This window comes from Lissotriton helveticus, chromosome 2_1 (assembly GCF_964261635.1).
Source record: "Lissotriton helveticus chromosome 2_1, aLisHel1.1, whole genome shotgun sequence".
NCBI lineage: Eukaryota > Metazoa > Chordata > Amphibia > Caudata > Salamandridae > Lissotriton > Lissotriton helveticus.
The window spans coordinates 1060081944-1060107210 of NC_136059.1; the positions used below are offsets into that span (position 1 = coordinate 1060081944).

The 25267-nt window shown below is 47.4% G+C and overlaps 1 protein-coding gene across 2 annotated transcripts in view; it reads right to left on the reverse strand.

Moving 5' to 3' along the window:
• The window catches only part of VPS13A (vacuolar protein sorting 13 homolog A), a 2196319-nt gene extending 2173521 nt beyond the window's left edge, over nt 1-22798 (reverse strand). For both annotated transcript variants that reach the window (XM_078675860.1, XM_078675861.1), the window contains exon 1: nt 22562-22798. In XM_078675860.1, the coding sequence (XP_078531986.1) occupies nt 22562-22661 (100 nt within the window). In that variant the 5' untranslated portion in view covers nt 22662-22798. The remainder of the gene's footprint in view (nt 1-22561) is intronic.
• Between the last annotated feature and the right edge of the window lie 2469 nt (nt 22799-25267).

Sequence of the window (25267 nt, forward strand, 5' to 3'; positions counted from 1 at the left end):
TCAGCTGTTGGGCTAAATTCAGGAAAGACAGCATGAACAGTCACTGAAAAGAAGCTGATTTTCTGTATTTATCCATTTTTTAAATTAAATGCAGAAAGAAAACACATTGTTTACTGTCTGTATTTATCTGTAAAAATCCGTAAAAACGGAAAACAGGGAGCCTTAATTATATATAGGTTCTGAGCTGGGATGGGGCAGTGAGCTAAATAACGGTGATGGATCAAGCCCTAATCTTTGGACTGGGTAAGAGTGGTCTGCTTAATTCAGACACTCTGTTCATCACCACCCCCTTTTCTGAATCGTTAATTATATATAGGGCTCCCGGTTTTCCGTTTAAACTGATTTTTACATATAAATACAGACAGAAAACAAGTTTTTCTTTATCTGTATTTATACATAAAAACGGGAAAATACTAGTACATTTTGCAGCGCTTCTCTGGGTCAAGAATGCAGTGCTTTTCCGGGGGCTCCGCTCCGCTCTCCCTCTATCTGATTGCCATGAAAAACTCGTGACCAATAAAATACATTTATTTAACCCCGTCCCCTCTGCCCCCTACAGCCATCGAGGTCATGTTATTGTATTGTGGGTGATGTATCAGTGTGAGGACTGAGGTGCCCCAGCAGAGCTGTGTATTACGGCCCGATACTGGGTCAGAGCATGTCCTCGGGGGTCAGTGAGTGGTCCATTATGGAGCGAGCGTGGAATGCCTTTGCCCAAAGACCTGCCTCCTCCCCCCATCCTTCCTCACCTCTTACAATGACCCTCTTCACAGTTCACTCGCCTCCCCCAGGCAGGAGCCTTCTCCGGAGCACCGGTGAATAGTGAGAAAAGGGAGGGGCACCCAGACACCAACAATGGAAGGACAGGATACTTCGCATGAACTTCCTCCTCCCAAAACTGCAGTGCCCCTATTCCCTCCTGTGAACCCCGCCAACATCCGTGGCAACACCTTCCCGCACTCCAACACTTAACCCCTAGCTTGAGGGTTGAAAGGGGGAAACAAAGACTGTCTGCAGCTTTTTTTTTTTTTTAAAGAAATTGCGCTGTTTGTGAATTCTCACAGGAGAAAGAACACAAAAATGAAGGGGAGAGACCTAGCTGTGCACTCAAAGTCAGACTCCACCTAGGGCTGCCACCTTTCCAAGAGAAACATACCGGACATTTCTTGTTGGTTTAACCCCTTCAGTGCTGCGCGAATTTCGCTGCAGTGCTGAAGGGTTTAAAACCGTATTGGCTCATGACGGAAATGTTCTGTCATCAGCACCGGAGCGCCGATGACGGACCCGTTCCGTCATGAGCATGCAAGGGGTTAAGAGCCTACAAAGGACGTGACGTGATACTAAATATGACTCTAAATAAAAACGTATGTATCCATTTGTAACAATCACTTGCCTGCTTTTTTACTTTAATTATTAGTCATGGTTTATTAACACAGCTGTAGAACACATTTAAAATAATTTCTATTTCCTTAAGTGTGTACAGATAGAGAATAAAAATACCGGCTTTTAGTAATTTTACATATTTCTGTACAGGGCAGGAAATCAAAATACTGATGGTGCTGGTAAAAAAAAACTGTCAGGTGTCAGTCCGGGCTGAGACAGCTTTCCGGGCTTCACAGGTCTTTGAAAGACCATTTATGTGCTAATGAGGCTTTGTTGTTCTTTCACCCCTTCAGTAATAGATAGAAGCCACCCAGAGTGGCCAAGAGGCTGACGGTCTGACCCCAGACATACCTAATTGCAGCATATGCAGCCATTTCAAAACAAAAGTAGGTGACTATACAGACAATAAATACATAACTAAGTAAAGCAAGACAAAGTAGTCGCAAAGTGGCCAGATTGGGTTTATTTACACTCAAACACATTAGCGCTACCTTACAGAGTTTGCCAGTGAAGCGCTACTTTTCTTTTCATGTTGTTAGCTTTTCAAGCAAAAACGCTCATTGATTTCTGAATAATGAGTGTAAAAGCGTTAAGTTGTATTCCCTATGAGTGTTTGCTTTTTGGGTTTCGCCTGCCGAAGGCTGCGCTCTGCGCAGCTCTTCAGCGCAGGTGAAATCCTATGTCGACACTAAGCACTTCGGGAACGTCCCCCGGCTCTCATTGGCTAGCTCCATAAATGGAGGCTAGCCATTGAGTGCCGGATCTGTCCGTCAAGGCCGGACCAGATTCGGGGGCGTTCCCGAGATTTTTTCCCAGGGCGGAGTTACGTTTTTTCCCGTTCCCTCCCCTTTCACTGAAAGTGAATTCAGATGCGCTGTCCATTCCCGCCCCCTCCGTGTGCCTCCCCGCCCCTCCCTCGATGTCCTGTGCACGTTTCCCGCCGTCCGTGTCCTCTCCCGCCCCCTCCCGCCGTCCGTGTCCTCTCCCGCCCCCCTCCCGCCGTTCGTGTCCTCTCCCGCCCCCCTCCCGCCGTTCGTGTCCTCTCCCGCCCCCCTCCCGCCGTTCGTGTCCTCTCCCGCCCCCCTCCCGCCGTTCGTGTCTTCTCCCGCCCTCCTCCCGCCGTCCGTGTCCTCCCCCGCCCCCTGTGTCTTCGTAGGTGCTTGTTCAGAAAGCGAGTGAGGGCGTGATTACTCACAGCTGCTTCTGTTCCTGGCCAAGGTGCGCCCAGAGACCGATCCTCCTCCTCGAGGCATAGCCCGGGCTCCTCCAGCTAAACAAAACAGCAGCTGCTGGCTCTCAAGAGCCGGGAGAATCGCTGTTTTAGCAAACACGCGTGCGCACTGCCCGGCCCGGCCCGGGACTTGTTGACCAGCCCCGAGTTGTTGAATACCTCGAATAGCTATCATATTTGCAGTTGCTGCTGCTCCAATTCAGCGGGGCTCCGCTTTTTTCCCTGCTGTGCTGTAAACGAAGAGGCTAGCTTTTGTCACCCCTAGTTGTCTCTCAGAGCTACCCAAATTGCCAAGACCCCAAGCCCACGCTGCCCCCACCCCTCCCCGCCCTAGGAGCTCACGAATCTGGAATTGGCCGGGCCGTGCTTGCTGCTGTCCTGCCTTCCTCCCGCCGTCCCCCCCTGTCCTCTCCCGCCCCCCTCCCGCCGTTCGTGTACTCTCCCGCCCCCCTCGTCTTCTCCCGCCCCCTTCCCGCCGTTAGTGTACTCTCCCGCCCCCCTCGTCTTCTCCCGCCCCCCTCCCGCCGTTCGTGTACTCTCCCGCCCCCCTCGTCCTCTCCCGCCCCCCTCCCGCCGTTCGTGTACTCTCCCGCCCCCCTCCCGCCGTTCGTGTACTCTCCCGCCCCCCTCGTCCTCTCCCGTCCCCCTCCCGTCTTTGTTGTCAGGGGCGCTAGAGTCCAAAGAATGCTGTCAAGGTTCAAGCACATAAGGTGAGTGCCGTTTTAATTTTCTTGCACCGTTCCCGCTCCCGCTGTCCGTGTACCGCCAGCGCTATGCTGCAACTTCCCACGCCACTGCCCTCTGGCCACCGCAAACATGTTTCCGACGGTATGTCTGCGAACCACGGAGTCATGGGGGGGCACTGAATGTGAATGAGTTAGCTGGCTCATAAATGGTGTCCGGGGTGTTGGTCATGAGGTGAATCGATATGTATGGGTCATTTGTATAGAATGAGGTTGTGGTTGCAACCAGTGGCATTCCTAACTTTATCAACGTTTTTCAGCTCCTTAGAGCTCACGTGCTGTGGAGTAGCAACTAATGAAGAGGTCCAATTGGACAATCCGAATTCTCCAGAACCGCTCCTACAGCGAGCAGTGCTCCAAGCCAACCTTCAGCACTACTTTGTATTATTAAGTCAAGTTCGGGTGTTCAATGTGTTGTGTGACTAGCTGTGTGTCGGTGTGCTGTTTCCCGCGGTGGAGCTGGTCACATCCGCTTACACCGCAGGACTGCACTTGGGGTGTTCGCCTCATGACTCATAGTAAACCTTTTGAACAAAGCCCGCACGAGCCAACACGAGGCTGGTCCGGTGCTTGGCCTTCCGCTGGTTGTCTCTCCTCCGTCTTTGGTGGGAGATCTCGCCTGCAAAGTGGGACTGGTTACTCAGTAGGAAGAAGGTATTTTGGTTTGTCGCTTTGAGAAACATCAGGCTTATTTTTACAAGCATCCAGGCAGAGGACTTTTTTTTCCACAGATGAGGCCACCTGGGACTCTCCCAGGCAGGCAGCACTCCCACCAGTTGCTATTATCTTTAGGTTTGTCATGACAGCAGCTATCTGAAGACCGATGTTTACCAATTCTTTAATACATACATACACACATAGTGCCGGTGTTTGCTCTGCCCTGAACAGTATTTCTCTCACCCCATGTTATTTTCTTATTTGTATAGTATTCAGCCTGCTATGGAATGATTGCATTGCAGCGCATGAAGGAATATTTTATATCTCAAAAGAACTCTGAAATCATGGGACATTAAAGTACATATTCCGTAGATGCATCGTATATAAAAATCAGTTAGTTCGTTTTTTCCTGTGCATCAGGCGCTCTTAATGTTTTAGCCGGCACTCAAAATGCAAACCAAACATTCTGGCTTTGCCAAGGCTTCTTTTGTCTTTGTCAACATGTGCGCCGCCCTCTTGCCCGATAGTTCGTGACCGCTCGGGGGTCCTCTCCCTGTGAATCCGTCACTGCTGTGTCAGCGCCCAGGCGTGGGGTGATGCTGTTGCCAGGATACCTTTAAATCCAGGGCTGGTAAATCTGTGCAGCCTTCTCGACAGTGGTATTGATTAGAGGGTTTGAACTGTGACCTTTCTCCTCATTGACTGCACCATGACCACCTCTGCACAAGTCATTCAGCAGGAACTTGAGGCGCAAGAATGAGCATGGTTAAACCTGAATATGGGATAAATGTCATTATGGGTGCATGGTGTACAATTAAAAATATGGAATATGGTCTCTTTTTTAAAACCGCTCATTTGTGGTATGATAACTGAGGTGAAATAGTCTTGCAAAACAGGGTTCCCTTGATGCTTTGTTGAGATGCTTGATAAACGTACGTTGTCGTCTTAGACACACCGGGGCTCCAGGGTGTGTGTGTATGTGACTGCTCCAGAGTGTGTGTGTATGTGACTGCTCCAGTGTGTGTGTGTGTGTGTATGTGACTGCTCCAGTGTGTGTGTGTGTGTGTGTGTGTGTGCGTGTGTGTGTGTGTGTGACTGCTCCAGTATGTGTATGTCACTGCTCCAGTGTGTGTGTGTGACTGCTCCAGGGTGTGTGTGTGCGTGTGTGACTGCTCCAGGGTGTGTGTGTGCGCGTGTGTGACTGCTCCAGGGTGTGTGTGTGTGTGTGACTGCTCCAGGGTGTGTGAGTGTGTGTGTGTGTGTGTGACTGCCCCAGGGTGTGTGTGTATGTGACTGCCTCAGAGTGTGTGTATGTGACTGCCCCAGAGTGTGTGTGTGTATGTGACTGCTCCAGTGTGTGTGTGTGACTGCTCCAGTGTGTGTGTGTGACTGCTCCAGTGTGTGTGTGTGTGTGTGTGTGACTGCTCCAGAGTGTGTGTGTATGTGACTGCTCTGGGTGTGTGTGTGTGTGGGGGGGGGCTCTGGGTGTGTGTGTGTGTGGGTAGCTCTCTTCTGCCCTCACTCTCCCCTATGCCCCAGCCGTCCCCTCTCGCGTTTCCCCTCTATTTCCTCGTTGGTTCCTCGCTCTGCCTTTCCCTCTCGTTCTTCTCCTCGCACCCTGACCAGCTCAACCTCCTCCATTCGCCGTCCCTCCTGCCCGCTCACCGTTGTCTTCACACACCCCTCTCCACTTAGTATGCCCCCTCCTTTCCTTTCTCCCTCCCATCCTCTCACATCCTCCATTGATACATTGTACTCGCCCTATCTTTCTTTTGCTTTCCTCTTCCAAATCTACCGCTTGTTTTTAAAATGTATATTGCCTGTCCACCTCCTGCCCCTTTCCTGTACCCCCCGAACTATCGCCTTCTCTCCCTTTCGTTTCACCCTTCCAGACTCTTCCCCCGTTCTCTCTCTGTCCCCCATTTCTCTCTCTGTCCCCCATTTCTCTCTCTGTCCCCCATTTCTCTCTCTGTCCCCCATTTCTCTCTCTGTCCCCCATTTCTCTCTCTGTCCCCCATTTCTCTCTCTGTCCCCCATTTCTCTCTCTGTCACCCATTTCTCTCTCCTATTTCCCATTTCTCTCTCCATGTACCCCCCCTTCTCTCTCTCTCCCCCTTCTCTCTCTCTCTCCCCCCTTCTCTCGCTCTCTCCCCCCCTTCTCTCTCTCTCTCCCCCCTTCTCTCTCTCTCTCCCCCCTTCTCTCTCTCTCTCCCCCCTTCTCTCTCTCATCCCCCCTTCTCTCTCTCATCCCCCCTTCTCTCTCTCATCCCCCCTTCTCTCTCTCATCCCCCCTTCTCTCTCCCCCCCTCTCTCTCTCCTCCCCTTCTCTCTATCTCCTCCCCTTCTCTCTATCTCCTCCCCTTCTCTCTATCTCATGTTCCTGTGACCCATGGCGTTGGCTGCAGGTGGGTTGGCACAACTCCTGTCAGAGAAGTGTCTCAATCCTGCTGTGGATTAGGGGCACGTGCCCCTGCTTGGTCCATGGTGAGGTGCTTTTTACACAGAAAAAGGTGTCTCTGTTAAACCGTAGTTTGAGAGTATTTTTAGTTATTGTGTTTTCTTATTGTACAAAACGAATCATGGTGGAACCGGGAATCTTATGCCAGAGCATCCCGGAAAACCCAAAAAGTGAAAGTGAAAAAAACATTTTGGAGAAAAATCACGTGATGTCACAGAAATCGCTTCATCTCTTAGTGGTGTTTAATGTAGGTGCATTTACAAACCCCAGCCCTCACATAAGGTGTCTGAAATGACTCAGACCTGGCAGATTCTCTTGATGCCCATGAGCAACAGTAAAGAGCATGTTCACAGCTGAAGAGTGACCACTTCACCATTCATCCCTTTGTGCCTGCAGACAGAGCTGAATACTTCACCTTTCACCACTTTGCATCTGCAAACAGAGCTGACCACTTCACCAGCTGAGCATCATTTGCATAAGCGCCATTGACACCCCATACTACCGATTTTTTTATTACATATGGTTTCCACAATTACTTAAAGTACGTATGTTGTGATCGGTAGTCTGTCACCTGCTATACATTCCACCATACAGTTTAAGATTCTTTTTGGTATTTGTATTCATCCATTTACACCCTTTTACGTTAAAATAGCTATAGCTTTACTGTATAGTTGCTATAAAAGCTTATAATATGGTATAGTGGGCACTTAAAAAAAAATATCACTCCACTGCTAACAAAGCATGAATAAAAAACATTGCCATTTACAATGCCAGTAGCTCCAACTCCAACAAATGTGAGACCTATTGCAATGTAAACAACAATGCCATTTATTTAGAAGTAAAAAAAAAATAAGAAATGTCATGAGCAATGCCAATAGCTCTAACTTTTCCAAAGGCGAAACCATTGCATTGTAAATGCTTGTTCCAGTATGTTGTTACTTTGTTTCCCACGCAATCGCAATCAACACACAGTGCCCACACCACAGTTGTGGCAGTGTTGTTTGGGAAAAATTATTTGCCATCCTTCGGATACTAGGACCGGCTGGTCCAGTATTCAAGTGTCTATAAGCCATTGAGTCACTTACTTTCTCCCCCAAACTTACCTTTTCTCATTAATTGATTATAATAATTGTTTTTGTGATATAATTATCATCATTTTTTGTAACGCTTGATGTTGAAATGTTTTCTAATGTGTAAATAATTTTTGTCTTTAATGTTTGTATAGAGTCTATTTAGCCTTGTAAATATTTCAATTTATTGTTTTCTTTTCTGTTATGAGTTTTTGCAAATATAAAAAAGATATAAAATAATGGACACAAAGTATTGTTGTCTAGGGAAGCGACAATAAATTGGTTTCTTACCCTTTGAAAACACTTATTGAGTAACTGTGGTGTGGGCACTGTGTGTTGATTGCAATTGAATATAGGGTCTAGCCCCCACCACGTGTCTATGGACCTAACCCCTGTTGTTCACAAAAAAGTTACTTTGTTTCAGGCAGCATATTATTGTAGTGTAGTGCATAATTTAAACTGAATTGCTTCAAGTGTTTATAGCGGGGCACAATTGGGTTGCAGCTGAAGGCAGTGTGTTTCTCTCAGTGGGGCAGTATGGTGTTCAGTGGGGGAAAGGATGTGGCACCCTGCAGATGACAGAAACTGCAAGGCTCTGAGACAAATGACTTGTGATAGCACTTTGAAGTATATTTGGGACGTTCTGCAAATGGCAAAGTTTTCAGTTTAATGTATAGTGTTGACCAATAACAACCAAGCGCATGTGTGCATTGTCAATTTAAATAAATGTGGAAAAATACTAGCTGTAGTGTCGTCTTTTGCTTGTGGCAAAAATAAATGTGGATAAATACAGAAAAAATGCCCAAAAAATAAATATGGATAAATACAGACGGAAATGGCAAAAAAATAAATACCATAAAACCGGGAGCCCTAATTATGTACAAGGCCGAATCTTTACATTTGCAAAAAAATACGACCATCTAGTAGAGAGGGACAACAAAGGTGAAAAACTAGCGGCTTCAAACATGTCATCTCTAAGCTCTATCTCGACATCTGTTGAAACCATACCTAGTGAGAGTGAGACGGAAGGAGCCTCTATTAGCAGTAACCAGGATATTGTTTTTTTAAGAGAGGTAAAAAGGATAAATCGGGGGAACAGGGAGCAACTAAGACTAAAGGAAAATACTGTAAGAAAACAAGGAGAGGAAAGAGAGGAAAGGGTAAAAGAGCAGGACAAACAAGGGATGAGGTTAAGATCTTGGAAGAAATCGATTCAGAACTGAATCTGATCAAGGGGGTAGAGGTTATCAATTTGAGTGACCAGATTTTGACCACGGACATGATCTCGGTGCTAGAGAAAGGAATGGGTTTTTGTCCCAGGGAAAAAGGGGATATGTATAATACTATTATTGATTTGTTCAAATTCACTAGAAACCTGAAACTTAATAAGTTTTTTTAGTGTAACCCAAAGAAAATAAAAGCATGACTACTACCACTTGTGATATGTCTCATGATGTTATTAAAATTCAATACATTAGAGATGTGGAATTATTGTAATCTATTGCAGATGATGATCGTGACCATATGTCAATAGATGAATTGTTGTGGGAACATGATATTACTAGAGACACTGGTATCTCCAGTGGTTTGCAGAATAAATCTATATGGACCCCAATCTTACCTAGTGGCAAAAATGTAGATGTATTCCACAAACTGGTGACTGAGGATCTGTACAAATATCTAAAACAAACACCAGCACAGATTCTCATATAATCTAACCAGAAATGAACGGAGGGCCCTAAAAGATTTGGGCACCCTTGACAATATTACCATAAGGGAGGCGGACAAAGGGGGTAATATAGTAGTCATGAACACCAACGACATAATAGGGAACTATTATCACAACTGGAGGATACAACACACTATGAAAAATTAATGGACAACCCAATACAATCACTTACCACTCTTATTAACACGCACCTAAAGGATTGGTTGAATAATGGCCTAATCAACCAAGATGAATACTATTACCTCAAAATTGACAAACCGAGATTCCCATGTATATACACCTTACCCAAGATACATAAAAACCTAGAAACACCACCAGGGTGACCAATAATTTCAAGCATAGGGGGGCCAACAGAGAAATTGTCACAATAGGTGGACACATTTTTACAACCGATGGTACAAAACTTCCCAGCATTTATCAGAGACACGAAACATATTTTGAGTATCTTATCAGATGTACATGGGAGGAGGGCATGATACTAGCAACTTTGGATGTGACCTCCCTCTACACTAATATCAGGACTGAGTTAGGTATCAAAGCTATAAAGAAATTTTTAAGTAAGAGACCGGCGAGTCATTGGGCACATGCAGATATGATAATCAAAATGATTGAACTAATTCTAGATAATAATGTATTTCTCTTCGACTCAAAGTGGTACAGACAGAAGCAGGGTGTGGCCATGGGCTCCAGATTCTCTCCTTCCTACGGCAATCTCTTAATGGGATGGTTTGAGGAGGAGTGGATCTGGGGTCCCAGGGGAACACCCTGGAATGAGTCCATCATATTTTGGGGGCGGTACATAGATGACTGCATAATGATTTGGTCCGGAAGTATGGCGAACCTAACCCAATTTTGTGAACAACTGAATAAGAATGATATGGGGATACAATTTACATACAACCTAAGTACCACACATATAGAATTTCTGGACCTGGCCCTTTTTATAGAGGATAACATGATACACAGTAATCTGTACCGTAAGCCAACCTCATTCAACGCTATTCGGCATGCCTCGAGCTCGCACCCTACGCACCAGATCAACTCCATACCATATGGTGAGTTGACTAGGGCGAGAAGAAATTGCAGCAATGACAAGGACTTCACTACCTGTAAAGACAACATGAGGCAAATATTTATAACTAGAGGATATAAATCGCAGGCAATCAGCAAAGCTGAAAGGAAGGTGGAGGGTATGGCAAGAAGTGACACCCTCAGAGATAAAGTTTGTGACCCCAAAACTCAGTCCCATGTGAGAGTGGTAACTAACTACAATGAAGTAGCTATCACACTTAGGAAGAGCATGCAAACTCATTGTAAAATACTTACCAGTGACAAAACACTGAACAAGTATATTGCTAAACACCCCCTTATCACATATAGACGAGGCAAGAACATCAAAACATTGATCAGTCCGAGCTACCCAAGACAATATATGAGACAACCAAATTGGTTTGAACAGAGATGTGTTGGATTCCACAAGTGTGGGTGCTGTAAAATATGCCCTCTGGCCATGAACTGCACGAGAGTCTTTCACAGTCACCTAGGAAAGGAATATGAAATCCGGCAGATGATTAACTGCAAGAGTCGCTACGTTATTTACATGATCAGATGTATATGTGGAAGTTTCAATATAGGCAGCACAATCAGGTCACTGAAGGAAAGAGTTTACGAACATTTGAGGGCCATCAAATATAAAGACGTACGATATGCAACTGTACATCATGTCAATGATTGCCGAGCACAAACAGAAAGCGAGACAATCTCATTTTGTGGCATAGAACAGGTGAATCCTGACAGAAGAGGTGGCAATCAGGAGTTACAACTCAGACGTAGAGAGGCTCTCTGGATTCTTAAGCTTCAGGCGGTGGAACGCGGCATGAACTCCAATCATGAGCTACATTACTTCCTGGGTGATTGAATGACTGAAAGATTGGTACACTCACAGGAGGGACGGATGGAAATGATGTGACGTGCATAACCAATGTATTAACGTATAAAATGCATATGAACTTGAATAGACATAACTAAGAATACTAGGGGCATGAACATCGAACTGTATGTCCACGACAAATCAAAAGAAACTTATTAATCTTGACCATGTAATGGGAATATGCGTCGATACTTAATGATATCAATAGATGATATATTAATGTAGGATACTATGAATGAAGGATATCCTGACATGTACACTTATGTTTATAATTGTTTTTGATGAATGTGAATCCCCTAAAACATTTTCTGACTGATCAATGATGGTAGCCCGTTTATTTAATAGTAATATGTGTCAATAGTTAACAATGATATCAATGAATGATATAGCAATGTAGGATATTATGAATGAAGGGTCTCCTGATATGTACACTTTTGTTTATGATTGCTGGAGGAAGATGACTCCCCCTTAAAAACATTGCCCGACTGATCAATGATGGTGACATGTTTACTTAAGCACCTTGGATTACCATTCACTCACTACACCCCACTTAAGAATTTATGGTTAAGACTGATTTAATAGTCTCTTTGATGTCTGCGGCGGTCTTTGGATGCCTTACCAGAGCGCAAAACCACGTTGAAAAGAGACGTGAATAACTACATATTCGGAATACACTGATAGTGTTGTTTAAGATTGCGGACCCGGGACTGGTGGATCGGTGATTTTATGGTAATTATGTTGTTGTAGATATGCGTGGGATATAATTTTAAATAAAGATTCTGGAAGGATACTGGTTTCGCAACGATAGATGAAAATGTATTTATGGACTCACAATTTGGTGTATATTAACAAGATAAGAGATTGGGTAAGTATGGATACTAGAAGTAGTTGGTCTCGCGCAGAGAGGTGATTATATATCAAATGGATAATATGGCGTCCATTGACGAGATGCGATAACTGTAGGGTGGCGGTCTAGTCGCTGTTAGACTGGGGCGCGGACGACTTGAGGCTGCTTCCGCGTTTACGATACGGACTGAATCAGACCACGCGGGGACGCCGGATGAGGGTGGCCACTTTGATGTAGCTAGATACGGGTAAGTGTAAAAGATGCCCCTCCGCAGTATTAAGATATGGTAGGCCGGAAGCGGCTTTTTTTTATAACTAACAATATCCCCGTTTGTTTTTTATCTTTCGTTTCTGTATGTAGTGCTACTGACAGATTAGGAATATTAACGGAAGCCTTCTACGGTTCTAACGTGAATAATTTACACAAGTGAGTGCTTTCTGACGGTTATACCTGTATTGACAGAGGTTGGGGGCGCTTGTGAGCCTTCCACTTACTTACTGTCCTACATGCACGAGAGCCCTCCATCTCTTTCCATTTTAATCATGAATTGAAGACCCGCCCGCATCTCGTCTCACTCCTCCTTGGGGATGACCTCGGGTGTGCTAGCATCCTCCAATATGATCATATACGGTAATCAGAAGATACCATCTCCTTTTACACGTTTTACTTTATTGTGTGATTTCTATAGTACGTATGTAATGTTTTGCTGTCGGGCAAAATGATTATGTGTACTTATGGGGGTTCCTTTAACATCAATCAATCAATCAATCAGGGGTTTGTGAAGCTCGCTACTCACCCACGAGGGCCTCAAGTCGTTGAGGCCAACATAAGAGACTCTGTACCTGACATTGATTGGTAACTTGGGGGATCATAGTGGAGCTGTTGTCAGGGATGTGGAATTCCTATAGCCCAACGCCCAGGACATATTGTTTGGTGTCAAGGGCAACAAGTTTTCATGTGTATTTTGTCCTTGGGACAAGTTGGCCCAACCCCCTGCAGCACAAACTCTTTGACTGCCTGTTTGCAGTACCACATTATGGAACAGAGAAGGGCACTGTCTGCAGTTAAGGTAATATTTGTGTCTATATGTTAATACTGTTCCAACTTGTATTTATGGTTCATTAATTGAAAGCCATTATTATTAAGGTGAACGCACGAAGTAAAGGTTGTAAGCTCTGACTGCACTGCTGACAGTGGTTCCAGTATAAAAATGTGTACCCACTTTTTCAAAGTTTAGCAATATGAGGCTATAATGCTCCCAAAATGCCCTCCGATTTGATGCAAATATTTGCAGAAGTTTGAAAGCAAGATTGATGATTCTTTGCTTTCAAAATAAAATGTTCATAAAAAATTAAAGCAGGAAAAAAACATTTTGCATAAACTACTGTCAAATTTCAGGTAACATTTCTTTGCAGCATCATTTAGTAATGTGTTGATGCACACTAATATTTCCCAAAAATATTCAAAATGGAAAATCAGTGTAACCAGTTTCAATAAGATTATGGGAAACAAAAATAAACAAGCATTGGCAAAGTCAGCCTTTTAGTTTTGTCAATGAGTGACTTGTTTTGACATGGTTATGTAAAACCTTATTGGTGTGGGAGCTGCCTGGCACTCAGTTATAAAAAAAAAACAGTGGCAAAAGCAAAAATTGTTTTTGGTCTCAAAAAGCACACACTGCCACATTAGGTACTGGCACTGAACAAAACTACTTTGTGTGCAGATATGCTCCTTGTGAAAGAGCAGAAAGCTGTTACACACAGTGAAGCCAGTCGATACATAGTAGAGAGAGAGAGAGACAGACAGACAGAAGTTTAATAAACACAAAAGGTCACGGTCAACGCCAGACAAAATTAGTGGCCCAATTATTGAAGAAAGGCTTAAAAGTGCACCCATGGTGAGGGTCGGGGGGCGTGGCTTAGCAACATGCCGAGCTAGACGCAGGGCTCGGGAGCTCCCGGCCGTTGACCACCAAATCCGCCGCAAAACTTATACCACAGACTTACCACTCACCGTCTGGATCTCTGGTGGAGACCCTGAAGCTGCGACGGTGCCGCGAGGGGTCCGCGGACGAACAGGGAGCCGATTATTCTTGATTCCCCTGCTCCGGGGCAGTGGACACGGCAATCCCAAGATGGCGCCCAGGGCCCGGCGTCAGCCCGGTGGGACACCGGAAGACACAGAGCGGACCTAGATTGGCGGAAGGTGCTCATTCGGACGCTCCAGGGCGCAGACCAAGAGAGGAATATACTGCGGCCGGGCTGCCTACACAGACTGTCCCGTGGGAGGAGGGAGCTGCGGCTCTCGGAGGTGGTGCGGGCGGTGAAGTATTCGGCTGGATATACCAGGGGCCCCCACCTCACGGCAGAGCGGACCCTGACCGGAACCTGGATACCCCCCGCCGCGGCGAACTGCTGGCTGCCCCAGGTGGGAGGAGGGAGTCCCCCCCGGCCCCCTCACCCCCGCGCTGTTCTCCGACTGCCTTTACCAATATGGCGGCCTGGCGCTAGACTGAGCTCTGGGACTGCCGGGGGGCGGCGTGGCCTGCCAGAGGCCGGGGTGCGGAGCAAGGGGCTGCGTCCCAATCAGGAATAGACGGTCTGACACGACGGCGAGTGGCCCCACGCAACTCTCCTCGCATGGGGACATACTTCACCAACATGGCGCCCAACCTGCTGTGACCCTACACCGGAGCACGAAGACCCTGACACACTGCATCGGTGCTGATAGCAACGGACGGAGGTGCGACTGACTCCTGGACATAGTCGGTGGCGCCCCCTGCTGAGGTGGCTGGCCCAGTAGACAGCGGTGCCTGCCCCCTGGCCGGAATTGCAGCGCAGTGAGGCGCTAGGGGTCCAGCATTGACCAACAGCCCTCCCACTGAGATACACTAGTGTGTGGAACCCGTGAGTGACCCTGCAGGAGGGTACCCAGACACCACCTGAGCTCTGAATAACATTCCAGATATTGTACCTTGGCAGTGGCGATTGTCCGCCAGTCTTGCGAAGCAGAGGGGGCCCTAACGGTCAGGGAGCGGACACGTGCGGAGATATCCCAGGGCGCGGAGTGGTGTCGGTGCAAGGTGGAGGAGTGGACCGCGCTGACCCCGGGTGAGTGCGACCTCTCGGTGGGCGATCATGGGGAAAAACAATCCGGTGCCTAAACCCCTGAAGCAAGGCCCTATGGACACTTTCGCGACCTCACGTCCTGGGAGGGAACACCCCAGCGCACCACAGGACGGCTCGCCCGACACTGATAGGCTTCTGGCGGCCATTCAAGCCTCACGATCTGACATACAGGAGTCAAGAGCAGCGTTGGAAGTCAAGATAGGCGAGGTGGGGTCGGAGGTCACCCTCCTCCGGCAGGACTTCAGGAACCTCTCGGCGCGGGTCACGGAAAATGAAACACGACTGGGAGAGGCGGAGGACTCCATTACCACGCTCCGCAAAGAAATGGTGGAACTACAGGCATCTCATAGACAACTCCTTTGGAAGGTGGACGACGCGGAAAATAGGGCACGCCGCAATAACCTCCGCTTTGTGGGCTTTAGAGAAGGAATCGAGGGGAATGATATGGCGGCCTACCTCCACACGTGGCTGACCTCGACTTTCCCTACGGCACGCTTCTCGGCGTGCTTCGTAATCGAGAGAGCTCATAAGGCACTCCTCGCTAAGCCCCCGGAAGGTGCACGACCTAGACCAGTGATAGCACGCTTCCTGAACTTTGCGGATCGTGATCTCATCCTTCGTGAGGCCAGAAAAATGGGAGAGATTAGGCTGGAAAACACCAACATAATGATTTTCCCTGATTACAGCCAGGAGGTCCAGAAACAGCGCCGCTCTTTTGACCTGGTGAAAGCAAAATTGAGAACCCTGAAGATCACCTACATGCTGCTCTTCCCAGCAAAACTTAAGGTGCTGTATAAAGATAAATCACTCTTCTTCACGCACCCGGACGACGCCTGGCAGTGGCTAGAAGAGAGACCGGTCCTCAATAGCAGAGAGGCGGCAGGGCGCGAGGAATTGGACAGGTCGCTTAGAGAGAGAGCCAGCTGGGGGCTCCCTAAGCCACAACGACGAACATCGAGGAGACTCCACTCCCGCGCCACTGGAACGCCGTACCAGCAACGCACAACTGCGGGGGCCAGGAGAGGTCGCTCGGAATCACCGGGAGGGTCCTCCGCAACTGGCACACGACGACAAATCCCACGCCCTTCGACACTATCGGAAGGAGACGATGACAATCGAGAGGAGGGAGGAGGCTCAGACCCTGAGGGAGTAGACGCCAGCAAAGTAATAGACTCGATGCACCCATTGGAGAAGGAAATCCACCATTTGGAGCTAGATTCATCCGGCAATCAGAGCGGGAATGACACCGCCACGCAAGACTCACACTCCTGAAAACTGCAGAGTGGTTTATTGATGAAGACGGCCGGGAGGCTCGGGGACAAGCAAGTTGCCAGTCCTCCCTTGTTTTTGTTATCTTTCCCCCGTTCAGAGTATATGTTTTTCTTTCCTTGAACGGGTTAAGACGTTGGGCTAGAAACGACACTGGATTGGGTGCTCTCACCGCCTGTTGAGTTGGGGGAACGGTGAGGGTTTGTTGAACTAAGGGGTGGAGGGGGTGGGCGACAGACCGTCTCCCGCTGAAAGCTCGATCCTATTTTGGGGATGAGTCTGGAAGGGGAGGGTGGTGGGGTGGGGGGGGGTCCACGGGGGACAGGAGTTAACTTGAGTTGGGGGAGGGGGGATGTTGAGAAACAGCGACTGCATGCCAAAACGCACCTGCTACTACACCACTTAGAATGTCATTTCGGGATTTACGGAAGTAACACACAATGGCGGACCCACTAGATCACAACCACACTGGTGACACTGGCGTCACGATACTTTCTTGGAATGTGAATGGCCTGGGGTCAAAGATTAAAAGGGGTTTAGTGAACGCGTATCTTAAGAGGTTAGCGCCTGACATCATATTGCTCCAGGAGACCCATCTCAGAGGCACTCAATGCGCTTTCATAGCTAGAGGTAGGCACACCGTACTGGCACACGCAGGTTACACGGCGGACTCTAGGGGGGCGGCAGTCCTAGTTAAAAAATCCACACCGTTTACTGTCACTCGAACATGGTTGGACCCTCAAGGGACATATGCAGGAGTGCAGGGAACATGGAGAAGGCGCAGATACACAATTGTCTCCATTTACGCCCCACCAAAATTACAGGCACGCACCCTAACTGCAGTCACTGCTATCCTTCTAGACACGGCTGACACAATCCAGATAGTAGGGGGGGACTTTAACGATGTGATGTGTCCAACGAACGATAGATCGGGGTCCCCCCGTGCAGCAGGGGGTGGTACGGCATTAGCTAGACAGATGCACACTTTGGGGCTCACTGATGTGTGGAGATGGCTCCACCCGACACAGGTGGCCTACTCCTTTTATTCCGGGGCTCACAAGGTTTTCTCTAGATTAGATTACCTGTTTACCTCTAGACAAGAAATCACGGTTACTGACTTAGCGGAATATAAAGCGCGGGGAATCTCGGACCACTCCCCCCTGTTTGTACACCTGGGACGAGGGAGGAGGGACGTGACCAGGGAATGGCGCCTCGCAGCTTGGGACCTACACACACCAGATATACTGAAGGGAATTAGAGCGGACATAAAGGTCTATATAGCAGAGAATGAGGGCACGGTAGACTCGGGGATCACGCTCTGGGAAGCGTTGAAGCCAGTCCTTAGGGATCGTATCAATAACAGGTTGGGAACGGCCAGGAGGGCATTACAGTATGCGGTCACGACTGATGAGGCCACGATCCTAGCCCTCGAAACAGAATATCACCAGGGTAAGGAACAAAATACGCTTCGGAAACTACTAGACGCGCAGAGACACTATAGAGAACTTGTCACGGGGGAGGCGCGCACGCAAGCACTGGCAACAATCCACCGCCTCTACGACGTGGGTGACAAATCAGGAAAACTCCTAGCGTGGCTGAGCAAGAGAGAAAGGGCGGCACGATGGGTTGATAGGATTGAAGTGGCAGGGAACGGTACAGCCTGCACAGACGAGGCCATAGCGGAGGCCTTTGCGGCGTACTACGAGGACTTTTATAGAGCTAGGGACCTGGGGGATGAGACGGACGCTAACCAATATCTGTGCGACATGGAGGTTCCGCAATTGTCCCAGGAAGACGCAACGGAACTGGAGGCAGAGATCACGATAGAGGAAATAGGTGAGGCAATACAGTCCCTGAAACCGGGGAAGACGCCGGGACCTAATGGCTTCCCGGCTGAATTTTTCAAACGTACAGCGGACCTGCTCCAGCGCCATATTAGACAGCTATTTGCTGAGGCACTACACACAGCGAGATTACCACCCGACCTTGCTACGGCCATAATTGTCCCTATTCACAAGGAGGGTAAGCCAAGAGACAGGTGTGCCTCTTACCGCCCGATCTCTCTCCTTAATATGGAGACGAAGATTCTGGCGACGATACTAGCTAGGCGCCTGCGGGGGGTGATCTCTGATTTAGTACACCCAGATCAATCTGGGTTCCTTCCAGACAGAGCGACCAAACTAAACCTCCGCCGCACGCATAACTGGCTACAGGAGGTCCGAGATAGGAGCGAGCCCCACTGGTTCCTCTCGCTGGATGCCGAGAAGGCCTTCGATGCGGTCCATTGGCCCTTCATGTTTGAGACGTTGCGAAGGTTCGGCTTTCGACAGGGGTTTTTGCAGTGGCTTCGGCTCCTGTACTCGGGGCCAAGGGCACGAGTGCGGATAAATGGACGATTGTCGCGCGAATTCCGCATTAACAGGGGAACGCGCCAGGGATGCCCACTGTCCCCCCTGCTCTTTACTTTGACTATAGAAATACTAGCGATCCGCATCCGGCAGAATCAAGGGATTAGGGGGTTTACCTGGGGGAACCCGGAGTCTACCCAGGAAAAAATCTCACTGTATGCGGACGATGTCCTGCTGTTTGTGACGGACCCGGATGACACGATTCCGGTCCTGTTCAAAGAGTTGGATGCATTCGGGGCGCAAGCGGGTCATACCATTAATTGGCATAAGTCGATTCTCTATGACCCACACGGCCGAGAGCGCAGGGAATGCCTGCCTGAACTCCTCATTCATACCACTGAGGGATTCCAGTATCTGGGGGTATTCATAACACGAGACGAAAAACTCTCCTTTCACAACAATGTGGCACGCATCGTGGCAAATGCAAAGTTGGACATGGACCGATGGAAGCAGCTCCCGCTTACCCTATTGGGACGTGCAGCACTATATAAGATGGTTCTGCTGCCAAAGTTCCTCTATGCCCTGCAGAATGAATACTACCCGCTCCCTCCAGCAACCTGGTCTCGTATACATGGTGATTTGCGAACATTCCTATGGCTGGGGAAACATCCGAGAGTGGCCTTAGCTACACTGCAACGTCACCAATACAACGGTGGGATATCTCTTCCCAATCTCGAGGCATACTACTGGGCAGAACACCTCGCTCCCATAAATGAATGGCTACACACAGCAATGGACCATCCCACGTATGCGCTAGAACGATCCAAATGGGCTCATACTAATGTTCTATACTACCTATACGGTGGTTCAGCGGGAAGATATTTCCTACCTGCTACCAAGATCACGCTGGCGGCGTGGAACAGGGCGACCAAACGCATGGGATGGGACAAACGGCCCACCCGGCAGACCCCGCTGTGGCATTGTAGGTGGCTGGGTGAGTTACACAAACTGATAGGCTTTAGACAGTGGGACAACATTGGCATCTCGACCATAGGGGACGTGATTGCCGGGGGCGCACTGAAAACATTCCGGGCTCTACAAGTGGACTTTGATCTGCATGACACCCAGTGCTACAGATACTCTCAGCTCAGACACGCCTGGAGGGCACAGAACATAGATCTGACGGACATACCAGAATATGCCCCGTTAGAGGGCAGGTTGCTGCAGGAGCAAATTGGGAGAGTGGCGGTGTCCCTAACATACAGAACACTGACCAACAATACATTGGGAACACTACAGGGCTTGCGTACTAAATGGGAGGCAGACATAGGGGAAATGGAAGACCTAGATTGGGAACTGGTCCTTATGCACCCTCGTGAGGTGGCGATTAGGTCCAGACTCCGTCTCATTCAGCTGAAAGTGCTACATAGAGTATACTACGACAGGGTGCGGCTATTCAACATGGGGAAGGTCACGGATACGAAATGCTTGAGGTGTCTCCTGCCGGAGGGGACTTTCTACCACACACTTTGGGGCTGTGCAATAATACAGACATATTGGGAGGGCATATTCGGGGAACTAGAGGAGGTACTGGAGACTACTTTGCCACGTGACCCCAAGCTAGCACTGCTGGGGTTGACGACCGAAGTTGACTTGGCCCGCCCGCTGACCATATTTCTAGTGCTGGCCCTGGTAGTGGCCAAGAGGGACATTGCTAGGCGATGGGGTGCGGCAGAACCACCAGAATTAGAGGAGTGGAGGAAGGGACTCGACCTATACATGGCAGCGGAAAGAGTGACATACAAGGCTAGGGGCTGCCCAAAGAAATTCAGGAGAGTATGGACAAAGTGGAGGCAATTCCACGGACTAGAATGAACTCAACGGAGTTCTACAGGAGGGCACTACTAAACCTGATGATTGAGGTATACGTGAATTAGAGGGGAAGGGACTGGGCCGGATTGCACTGTACCTCGATGTTACCCTGTGCTGAATCGAGGGTCTTGATTTCAGAGAGAACGATGGCAGAACTATGGGGTGGGGGTGGGGGGCGGGCATGCAGGGGCTGTTTTGGGGGGTTTGTTTTTTCTTTTCTTAGTTGCAGTTGTAACATGCTTTGGTTTGACCTGCACCGTTGCAGTGGAGGGAGGGGTACTCCTTAGGGGCAAATGAAAATGTTGCGATACGGACGGATACTGGCGGAATGTTGAAGCCAGCCCGTGTCTTCTATATTTGTCTCGGATGATGAGTGTACTGCAACAATAAAAATCTGTTATAAAAAAAAAAAAAAAAAAAAAAGTAGTAGGGTCATGAGTGCCCATTAAATGATGCAATTGGAGATCAAGAAAATGTCGCAGTTCTGATCGGTGAAAGGATTTTGAGAAATTGCCTTTCAATATGCATATTGTAGATGGATCAAAAAGGCCGTATTTGAAACCAAGACTTCTTAACTGTGGGCAAAAGTCCGAAAATTCCTTACGTATTGCAACAGTTTCTTTAGCAAAGTCTTGATGAATAAAGATTTAATTGCCATTGAAAAAAAAAAAAAAAAAAAAAAAAAAAAGTGCACCCATGGTATACATCCTTGCATTAAGTGCAGCTATATAGCTTTCGTGAATTCGCAAGAATTTACATAAGTAGGACAAGAAATAGTACTCCAAGAAAATATTAGTGAACTGCATTTTAGCATGAGCGCATGTGTAGATTTGCTCATGCAAACATCTGAGTGCTTGCAAGTTCACTTTCCCTCCAACCACTTTTTTCCCCAAACTCTGGAAAGGTGGTTTACTTCTGCCATTGGTAGGAGTAAATGTCCAACATTTCTCAGTATGGGAAAAGATTAGAGAAAAGTTGTTGAAAACCCTTAAAATATGCAAGGTAGTAGTTTTGCACAGACTCAAAAGGGCATTCTAACCCTGGAACTATTGCTTACCACACTACCTTCCGCCCCCAGTATGTAGATAAGTGGCAACATAAGGGGACTGCAAGTATTCAAACACTACTATGGTATGAGCCCTGGCATAATCAGAGAGGCTATATCAGAGCTCTTATATAATGAGATTGCTGTCATAATTTGTCACTGCACTATGTGGCACCAAAGGGACAAGTATATTTATGAAGCATCCTGCCCCATGGACAGTAGATATTTTATTAAATTCTATACCCATGATTTGTGCTGCAATTTTTTGATTGTGTAAACTCCAATAAAAACAATTTAAACAACAAAAAAATAAAGCTTCAGTTTGTGATTTTTGGCGTTCATGTTAAACATTCACAATCCTCTAAATCAATTAGGTTTACACAAAACGTTATTGCCTGCCACAATATATGTCAGCATGAAGTGTGAGCCCAATTTCAAAACACCTGCAACCCCCGTTCTCCTGTAGTCATACTGTCTCTTAAATGAAAAGATCATGAGACAGCTGTCGCCTCTGTTCCTCGTGCACACAGCCTATGACTTGGTGTGCTTTAACGGACCCACCTGCTGAAATACTGCTGAGACTCTACTCCCAAGGCCCCCACCCCCGCACAAGTCGGCGCCAATGCCGCTCATGGCAGCGAGTCAAAAAGGATTCTCAACATGTACACAAACTGGCCAACTCACAAACTGTGCACTCTAGCAAACAGCACACACGAGACTGGATACAGTGTGTCACGGCATATACATGCACACAGTGCCTCGGCATTTGCAGTGTCCTTCAGCGCAAACATACACTACAGTGCTTTACACTGCGCATACACGTTGTGCCCCACCTCTCGGCTCTCACTCACCTCCCCAGATGCCCAGCTTCAGCTGAGAGCTGTCCAGATTCACCACGTAGTCCCCCAAGAAGCGATTTAGCACATCGACCACCACCGACTCAAACACCATGTTGGCACCAAGCTCGGGGCACCCCCGAACACGGTTCGGGTTCCCGCGATAGAGGCACTACAGACAGACAGCGCCGGGACAGCACCCTGACTGGTGCAAAAAACACAAGCTCAACCAGCAGTGAAAAATGCCCAAGTGAAGCCGTGCCCACAAAAGGATGGGGATGTTATCAAACCAAAGCAAACATTTTCCTACGTCACCAAAAACGAGTCACTAAGAAAGTGGTAACTGGCTTTTGTGCTCTTCTCTCTAGCATTTAATATATCGACGTTATAAAAAAAAAAGACCTAGCCTCTTTTTTATTAAATACTTTTCTTTAAATATGCTTGTGCGTATTCAGTTGACCGCACCCCTCTTATCAATTAGTTTCAATGTGGAAAACAGCTCAGTTTAATTACGCGTACTGTTCATTGTTTTTGAATAGTAATTTTAAAGACATGTAATTTTTATGCGAGCGACAACTGCTCGGTTTCCTACTTACCAGCTGCCATTTTAGCCTCAGGCAAACATAGCCAAAAGGTTGAGAGTATGGTAATTCCCATTGCTTGCAAATATACTGACATTGCTTTTTGGCCGTCAGTACATATCTAGCACTTGTAGTTTTTTTTTTCTCCATAAGGTTTCACCTGCAGCCCTGCTAGTCAAATCTCTTGTCTATATTAATATATCTTAAAAGGGGGCTCTTGTCAGTTCCCATGTTGGAATTACTGTGATCATTCGCTTTTGTGTGAAACATTTTATTTTGTTAACTTCCCCTGGCTGCAGCATTTAGGATAATTCTACTAAAGCTGTTCACACTGTTTAAGCCCCATTCACTGTCAAGATAAGATCACTTCCCACAGAAAAGGCGTACTACAGCTTCTAACAGTTTTTAGGAATGCGTGCTTTTTATTACTCAGTTGTGTAAAGCAGATGGTTTAGCCATAGAAGGTTCGAGAGATTTCCTATTCACACCTCAGTAGCTTTCTTTGCACGTTGTAGGTATTATCAGGTTGATGATTTTTTCAACTTAATTTATTTGGTCATTATGAACAAATTCTAAATGGTGTAATAAATATTGTGTGTTGAAAATAAAGTTGATATACAAGACAGGGGCGTAACACAGCCACCCGCATCCCACGCGGTGCGGGGGGGGGGCCCTAGCTCCAAGGGGCCCCCTCGGAACTGAACTCTGGCCGGGACAACTCCTGATTGAGCCTGTAGGGGCCCCCCTAAGTACCGTGCAGGGAGGCCCCTCACTTTTCGTTACACCAGTGATAAAAGAGCTATGCTATATTTTACTTTTAAACATTCTGCCAAGTGCAGACAACAGGCTCATGATTTGAATGGTGCAGCAGGTGCAGTAGCACCAGGCCCAAAAGCTGTCAGAACTCCTCTAAACACATAATATTGCTATATTTGACCTCTAAACAGTCAGGCACAATTGCAGTTACCTTGCAGTTTTAAAAGGGGCTTGGTTTGAATGGTGCAGTCAGTGCAGTGGCTCTGGGACCAAAAGCTCTAGGGACCCCACTAAACCCAGTTTATTGCTAAATTTTACTACTAAACAAGACAGTCACAAGTGCATTTTTCTACCAGGCACTTGGGTCATGATTTGAATGGTGCAGCAGGTGCAGTAGTACCAGGACCAAAAGCTCTAGGCGCATCACTAAACACCTAATATTGCTATATTTTACAACTAATCATGCAGTCATAAGTGCAGTTACCTTGCAGACAACATGGTTTGAATGGTGCAGCAGGTGCAGTGGCACGGGGCCCAAAAGCTGTCAAAACTTCTCTAAACACCTAATATTGCTATATTTTACTACTATACAAGAAGACTCAATTCCAGTTAGCTTGCAGTTAAAATGTGTGTGATTTGAATGTATTTATTTATAAAGTTGTATGTAGCGGGAACATGACCCTAGAGGGTATCAGAGCGCTCTACATTACACCGTTTGGAACCAATTGATGATTGGGGTAATATACATACATTCTATATTCGACAATCAATACAAAAGAGGTAGACAGTGGTAGATAGGATAACATATGTAGCTAACAGTCTGAATGGTGCAGCAGGTGCACTGGAATTGTGGCCAAAAACACTAGGGACCCCCACTAAATGCAGAATATTGCTAAATGTTACTACTAAACAGGCAAACACAAGTGCAGTTGTCTAGCAGGCACTAGGGCCATGATTTCAATGGTGCTGCAGGTGCACGGGCACCGGGGCCAAAAGTTGTCAGAACTCCTCTAAACACCAACTATTGCTATATTTAACTACTACATAAGCAGTCACAAGTGCAGTTACCCTGCAGGCATTAGGGTCATGATTTGAACGGTGCAGCAGGTGCAGTGACACAGGGGCCCAAAGCTCCAGGAACCCCTCTAAACACCAAATATTGCAATATTTTACTACTAAACAGACAGTCACAAGTGCAGTTACTTTTCAAGCAATAGAGTCTTGATGTTAATAATGCAGCAGGTGCAGTGGCACCGGGCCGAAAGATGTCATAACTCCTGTAAACAGCAAATATTGCTATATTTTACTACTAAATAGGTAGTCACGAATGCAGTTATCTCGCGGGCACTAGTTGCATGCTTTGAATGGTGAAGCAGGCACAGTG